General features: G+C 36.2%; 1 protein-coding gene across 1 annotated transcript; it reads right to left on the bottom strand.

The window, feature by feature from the left end:
- Window positions 1–3,479: 3,479 nt before the first annotated feature.
- Window positions 3,480–7,280, bottom strand: LOC114712244 (beta-glucosidase BoGH3B-like). Its single transcript, XM_028896725.1, has 9 exons — window positions 7,061–7,280; window positions 6,494–6,698; window positions 6,296–6,386; window positions 6,059–6,204; window positions 5,429–5,672; window positions 5,015–5,119; window positions 4,744–4,926; window positions 4,452–4,656; window positions 3,480–3,964 (listed from the first exon to the last, which is right to left on the bottom strand). Exons 1-9 carry the CDS (start codon window positions 7,278–7,280, stop codon window positions 3,480–3,482), a joined length of 1,884 nt encoding a protein of 627 aa, XP_028752558.1.
- Between the last annotated feature and the right edge of the window lie 502 nt (window positions 7,281–7,782).

The following is a 7,782-nucleotide window of genomic DNA, read 5'->3' as shown; positions in this document are numbered from 1 at the left end:
CCTCTAACGAACTTTATTCTCTCAGCTTCTGTGGTGGGCGTCTCTCACGTGAGCTCCTACGCACCCCCATGACAATGATTACTTGATCATCCTTTCCTTCCACTTCATCTTCCACTCTGTCACCCATATGTGCCTAGGTCCCATTCTAACTCAACTCCGTAAAATCAGTTGGTATAACCTGATGACCCTGGTGATATAACAAATTATCCTTAAGAACATACTCAAGAAAAGATGAAGGATTATCTTGCACCTACTAAAGCAAATTTTGAAATGTCGTAGAATGATTTAGAGAATCCAAAATACTATCCCACAAAGGAGACGTAATCTGTGGCATGGACATATGAGATATCCTCGACAAAGAATCTACAGCAGCATTAGACTTTTCAGGGCGGTACTCAATGGTGTAATTGTACCCTAATAGTTTAGGCAAGTGAGCCTCTTACTCTGAGGTTTGAATGACCTGATCAGTCAAGTGCTTTAAATTCTTATGATCTGTCCTAATTATGAAGCAATGGCCAAATAAGTAGTGGCGAAACTTAGCCACGGCTTGAGTGATTGCATACAACTCCCGAGCACAGGCAGAGTGTGATTGCATTCATGGAGATAGTTGTTTAGAGAAATAAGTAATAGGATGACCATTTTGGCTTAAAACAGCTCCAATTCCTTACCCTGAAGCGTCAGTCTCTAATACAAATACTTGCTTAAAATTTGGTGAAACCAATGCAGGTGCTTGTGTCAGTGCAGCCTTCAGTCAGTCAAAAGCCATTTGGGCTTCTAGGGTCTTATCAAAAGCATCCTTATGCAACAACCTTGTTAAAGGACAAGTGAGCTAGGCATATTGTCAAATAAAGCACCTATAGTAGCCCGATAGGCCCAGAAAACATCTTAATCGAGTGACTAAACATGGAGGGGTCCAATTATGCACTGCTTGCACTTTCTTGGGATCCATTTCAACTCCCGCAGCAGAGATAATATGCCCCAAGTACTCTATTCATGTGCATCCAAAGGAACATTTAGCTAACTTGGCAAACAAATGGTGAGCTAACATAACCTTTAGTACTTCTTCTATATGAAACAAGTGTTGCTGCCATGAAGCAATATATACAAGTATGTCATCAAAAAATATCAAAACAAACTTCCTCAAATAGGGCCGAAACATATCATTCATCAAAGTTTGAAAAGTGGCAGGGGTGTTTGACAACCAGAAGGGCATAACAAGCCACTCATACAACTCTTGATGGGTCCAGAAGGCTATTTTAGCCCTATCCTCTGGGCACATTCGTATCTGGTGATACCCTAAGTGCAAGGCTAGCTTGGAATAATACACAGCACCACCCAATTTATTTAATAAGTCATCGACGGTAAGCATGGGGAATGAATCCTTGACTTTTACTGCATTCAAAGCTTGGTAATCAACACAAAACCTCCAAGTACCATCTTTCTTTTTAACCATTTACTAATTTTGCTATAAGATGCATTTCATTAAATGTTGTTCACGCGCTTGAGTTTGATTATGTTGTGATTTGTTCCTTTTAGGAACATTGGGATATGCAATAAATGGGGTTGAAAGTGGACTTATTTGGGAAGATCAAGAAAGTTAAAAAGATTATCTTAAAATATTTTTTATAATTTATCTTGTTTCTCTAAACTAATTGGTTACTTATAAATTGATAATACCTCAGGTTTTTAATATAGAAGTTAGTTGATTAATTTGAGTAAATTAAAAAAATTAGTTACGTTAGTTATTTGTAATAAGTATGTATTGTTTTTTTTAAAATATCCTTACTAATCAAGTTTATTGACTAAAACTATCATTATTACAAGCAATACATTGAAAAAAGATTAAATATGAAAGATAAAGTGAATCAGAGCTTTATATTGAAGACCAAAATAAAAGTTAAATGAACCTTTATATTAAGGACCGGAGGTAATGTATAATCTAATGATGTATGTGTTTTAAAGAGATCATATAACATATACTATGATTAAATAATTTTATAATTTTTCAAATTAAATTAGTTGATTGGATTTTATATTAAAGAGTAAAGGTGGTATTTGTGTCAGGATGTTTGGTGACGGTGAATGAAGATATTTTACGTGATTACATGTTGCGTAAGAAAATGCCCAATAGTGAATCGACAAAGTCAATTCATGACCAACGAAATTGATTTTGGAAATCATGTAATCCGTTGCAGATTTCGTGAAGGCATATATAATTGATTTTAGTAGAAGGGACATTGATTTTAAAGCGACGTTGAAATGGACAGCAACATAACCGAGAATTAAAAATTAAAATTGATTTTGGAAATAATTTCAACGTTGCTGCTTTTATTTTCATTTACTATAATTATGAAATACAACACTCTGTTTTTTTCAAATACTCCTCCAGTCCTTAATATAAGACTCATTTAACTAATTTGATTAGATTAAGAAAGTTAGATAAATTAGTTAATTATAAGAAATGTGACATGTTTTTCCTAAAACACCATAATCATCTTTTTTAATACCACATCTCCCTCTTCTACTTAATTATTATTGAAGGAGTATTTATATGGGTAATTTAGAGAAAATTGATAAATATGAGAAGTAGATCTTATATGTAAGACCAAAACCAATTTAACAATTAAGCTTTATATTAAGTACTGGAGGAGTATATGGTCAAAATTTTGCTATAGTTAATTTGATTGGTAGCATAATCTTCGTTTATAATCATTTTTTCTGTAAGAATAGAAAACGAATTCATAAAAGTATCTGCGGAAAAGCATTATATTACTCCATTTTAACCAAAGAATAGAAAACGAATTCAGAACACAATCGACTATATAATAAAACTATCATGGATATTAATCTAGAAAATGAAACATGCCATGCAAATGAAAAGGGCTAATTTGTGTATCTTTAATCCTCCAAGTCTGCATAAATTTCAATTTAGTCCCTTAAATTAAAAGTTTATTTTATTCTCTTTAATTTTAACGTTGTTAATATCATTTAACAGATTTGCAATTAAGTGCTCGCAATGTATATTCTAATGATATAATCATTTTTGTAAGTGCTTAAATTTTTAATGTTGTAGTATTTTTAATATTTTATCACATACCTAGTCCTTTAAATGCTTAAATTTTAAAACGTAAAAAATGATTATGTTAAAAAATTAAAACTTAGAGCATGCCATCTAAAATTACGGAGTCATACTTAAATTTGTTATAGTTAGCATTTTCTATTAAAGGAGACTAAAGGTTAAAGTACTAGAAATTGACTTTTAGAACTTAAAGAAAGTAAAATTTGATGTAAATTTAAACAATCATACTTCAGCAAATAATAAGCCAAGGCATATGATTATTCCAGCCGTGAGTCTTAAAATTGAAGTTTTCACATACACGACAATGGTAACGGTCTCCCTCTAAAGTGGGAGTGGAATGGAATCAATACATAGGAGGACAACCATAATATCTTGAAGGAGACATCTCAAAATGAAGTGCTTAGTACGTGGTAGGTCTTGTAGTCAAACCGAACCCAAATGGGAAGAGAGGATCATAATGCTTGTCACCAACATTCATGGGGAGTTGGTCCACTGTCTTGAACCAGGTTCTAGCCAGCTTCCCAGTGAACCCATAATCACCAAACAGAAGGTCTGCAACGCCTTGGCCTTCAGTCCCAGGAAGCCACGCAGCCACAAGAGCGTCTATTTTTGACAGATACGGCTTTATCACAACTGGGCGCCCAGTGATGAGAACAACTATGCATTTGACAGACTCACAAACGTTGTTGATTGTGCTTGGACCTGGCTCTGCTATTGTCAGATTCAAACTGTCACCATGTGTTTCTGCATAAGGGTGTTCCCCAACTACCGCTATGGCGTAGGAAAACTTGTTGGACTTAAGAAAGTTCTCGTCCGGCTTCTCATTGTATATCACTTCTGTCTCAGAATCAACGGCTTGTTTCACGGCATCAAGAATTGTGGTACCTGCGCAGAAAATGCAGTTAATTAGTCAGTGATCAATAACCTAACAGAGGATACTATCAGAATTTCAATTAGATATTATGAATGCTCTTCTTCATGTTAGCCTTCACCATGACAACGTTAAAAGTTCTGATAGAACTACTTAGGGGCCTTCACTTTACCACTTCGTTGGCTGAGTTGTCAGAAGTTTGATTCTTGCGGGCTCCCATCTCTTAAAATTAATTTTCAATGAAATGCATGGTAGGCTTAGCCTATGTCCAAACTTCCAGTCCAAGCAAGATAGTATAGAGCTTCATAAAACATTCTAACACTTTGAGTTGATATGATCCTTGACAAAGGATTTAAAATTGCTAGTTTGGCATCTGAACAGTCAATAGAGACGACTCTGGCGATTTTATGTAATTGAATGCGACGATATCTTTGCTTCTTGGATCTTAGCTTTTAGCTTTTACGATAAGAGAACAAAACTAAACAAGGCATGAGGACTTACCCACTGTGAGATTATTGCCACCAAGCCCCTGCCAGGTGATTGTCCATCCTCCACACTGATAGCCCAAGTTGTCAGCATGGCTACCAGCAACTAGTATTTTTCCAGTTTTCTTGGGTAGGGGAAGAACATGCTTATCAGCAGATTTGCCATTCTTTAGCAACACAAGTGATTTCCTCACAGCTTCCCTAGCTAGCTCTCTATGTGCCTGTTACAGACACAGTAAACGTCAACCAACAAGCTCGTAGCCATTACCCAACATATGTTGAAAAGGGCATCCTTACGTAAAATATACCTTACTACCCAGCTGGTTGGCCAGGCTTAGTTCAGCATGAGGATTCTCAAAGAGGCCCATGATAAATTTTACTTTCAAGATTCTACTGACGGCATCATCAATCCTACTCATGGGGATGAAGTTTTTCTTCACTAGATATGTTAGGTCATCAATGAACTCGGTGAAAGCGTAGGGAACCATGATCTGTAGAAATAAAAGAAAAGTCTCTTCATTACCAAAAAGGGGAAAAAGTCTTCTTTTTCGGTCTTTCTAAAATGATAATAATAATTACCATATCAATTCCAGCACTAACACCAGCTAGAACAGAGTATGTGTAGTTAGCATGAGGAGGTGAGGTAATCCTGTCAATACCCTCCCAATCTGATATGACAAATCCCTGAAATATGGCAATAACAAATCACGTTATCATGCACCTTCAGTTCGATTCTATTTTCTTCATGTGACTAAATTCCGGCTATTATGTACCATTTTTACCCAAAAAGTTTTTATGCTTAATAATTACCTACCAATGGCAAAGCGAACATATCCCGGAAAAACACGTCTTATTCTGTAACTGGACACTTGCAAGTTTTATTTTGCCATGTATAACATTTTCTTTCATTAATGAACCACTACCAAAAGGATTAAATTTAGCATCCTCAAAGTTGGGAACTACTCAAACGACTGCTATTTTGATTTTCATTACCCTGAACCGCAGTTTGTTCTTGAGGAAACCAGTGACAAGATCCTTATTAGCATGCATCTTCTTTCCATTCCAGCTAGAGTAGGAGATCATTACTGTTGAAACACCTTTGATGACAGAGTCATAGTATGCTGGCATATGGATTCTGAGCAATCCATTGAAGCTTAAGATTGTGTTGTTCTCATTAATACCCTTTTTCGTTCCACCATCTCCCACAAAGTGCTTGGCACAGGCTGCAACCTTGTTTCTGTTACAAAATTATTAGAAGGGGAATTATTAGAGCAGCTTTCCTCACCATGGTATGGAGCATTAGAACTCTGAATAGATCAACTAATTAGAGATTTATACAAAGTTGGTAACTCAAGAAATAAAAAATAAAAAATATTTCTTTACATGAAATCATGAAAATATGACCCTCATTGATTCAAATTCAAACCAATCAAAATTTATTTGTCATGCCAATGAGCTTATAGCCCACCAGGCACCAATCTTAGCCTCAAGATTGAAGGGAACTTTAACCATGTCCCTTGCCCACTCGTTGTCTACTACCAACGCCTTAAAATCCTCCTTTAAAACTTTTTTCCGCGAAAAAAGAAATATTTCCTATGATGTTAAGCTGGAAACAAGTCTTACTTTCCTCCAACAAAGGGAACTCCCTTTCTTGAATTGCCAGGGATGTCGCCTTGCAAACCAGGTATAATTTCAGTCATTGTTCTAACAATGTTAGGGTCCTCACTGTAACTTTCATAGCATCGTCCCCATCTTGGATCTCTGCAAACCTGTCAGTGCATGAACGAATAACAGATGAGGGTATTTACTTGATTGATACTGTATGTGATCCAAATAATAGAAGGCTTAAATGCTTCTTACCGCAATGCATGGAGCAAAAGCATATTGTATTCCAGTAGCTCTAACTTCAAGGGCGGTTGCCTTTCCAATCTTTTTTATGAGGACGGGATCCCTGTTCAACAGTAGAATTCTAGTTAGACCTGTTAATACTCTCAAGCCGGATGGACTTTTTTGTAGATGAAGCGAAAGAGAAGTTCATTTCAGAAAATGAACACTTGCCTGGTAACTCCGAGCCCCACATTGTGAGGAAAAATGGTGGCCTTGTAGACAGTGTTGTGGCCATGAACTGCGTCTATTCCATAAATCATCGGAATCCCAAGGCGGGTAGACAAAGCTCCATTTTGGATGTCATTCACCATTTGGACCCATGTCTGAGGGGATGCCTGCGGAGCTGGGGCACTCCCTCCTCCGCTGAGCGCACTTCCTGCAATACATCATATCAGGGAGACCTTTTCTGCCCAATCATCTTGGATGTCGCTTGAGAATCAAAATTTATGGCATCTCATACTATTCTAGATTCATGGAAATCCCACATGACACATCACAACCCCTTTTATTCTAATGATTTTCTCATTCTCTGTCTTATACTCTCTATCCCTATAAATAAGTATATTTTTTAGAGAAAAAGTTATAATTTTTACATATTTATCGTCTCTAATCAATTTTAACAAAATTTTTTATCAATGTGATTTTTTTAGCTATCTCTCATAAAAAGTAATGGAGTATCATGAGATCTATGACATAATAGAGCGCCAGATTTGACTATGAGATCTGAGGATATCTTACCAATGAAGTACTTCTTCATCACTTCAGGTGTGGCATTAACCCGTTCAATCTGAGTCATCTGTCCAATTTTTTCCTCTAGAGTCATTCGCTTCAGTAAATCTTTGACTCTAACATGTACGGGCTGTTTGGGGTCTCTATACTTCAAGTATTCTGCTTCTGATATAGAAACAAGGCAGAATAGTAGCAGAATACCCAGCATGCATGTCCAAGATCTCCCCATTATTGGACAGCTGAATCTGTACAAAGATAAAGATTGGAGATTATAACAAGTGAGAACACAAAAAAGGGAAGAAAAAAAAAAGATTTTGGAGAAATTTCTCAATGAATGAACGATTTGTTGAGTGTACAAATGAGAGTATTTATATTATGAGTAGACCAGGTAAACAGAAAGATCAATAACTAAGCAACACAAAACTGAAGCGTTTTATATTTATAACAACTCTTAGTTAGCCTTATCTGCTACTTCGAATTCTCATAATCTCACGGTTAAGAATGACCACAGTTAGCAAACTTGGTATAACCAGAACACGCTTATCTAACAACCAGGGTAAGGCAAATCAAGAATCAGATTATCATATGGTTGGAAGAGGACAATGGTTTCAACATAAACAATGTATTAGAAACAGAGATACCGAAATCATTTCACAGTGCGAACAACGCGCAAATGCTATCCCATATCAAGAATCGGCATTAAAAATGAAAGAAAAAACTTGCAAGCCAAT

The sequence above is a fragment of the Neltuma alba genome, unplaced genomic scaffold (genome assembly GCF_004799145.2).
Source record: "Neltuma alba isolate B1F8T4 unplaced genomic scaffold, ASM479914v2 tig00001822_pilon, whole genome shotgun sequence".
Lineage (NCBI taxonomy): Eukaryota > Viridiplantae > Streptophyta > Magnoliopsida > Fabales > Fabaceae > Neltuma > Neltuma alba.
The sequence above is the reverse complement of the archived record's forward strand: the minus strand, read 5'-3'. Positions and strand labels throughout refer to the sequence as shown.

What these genes read in the sequence shown, in the direction of transcription:
- LOC114712244 (XM_028896725.1), bottom strand. Translation starts at nt 7,280, where the DNA reads ATGGGGAGATCTTGGACATGCATGCTGGGTATTCTGCTACTATTCTGC. An exon ending in CTTTTGCTCCATGCATTGCG is followed by an intron (nt 6,205 to 6,295) that starts GTAAGAAGCATT and finishes ATGCACTGACAG; the next exon opens with GTTTGCAGAGATCCAAGATG. An exon ending in CCAACCAGCTGGGTAGTAAG is followed by an intron (nt 4,657 to 4,743) that starts GTATATTTTACG and finishes TGTCTGTAACAG; the next exon opens with GCACATAGAGAGCTAGCTAG.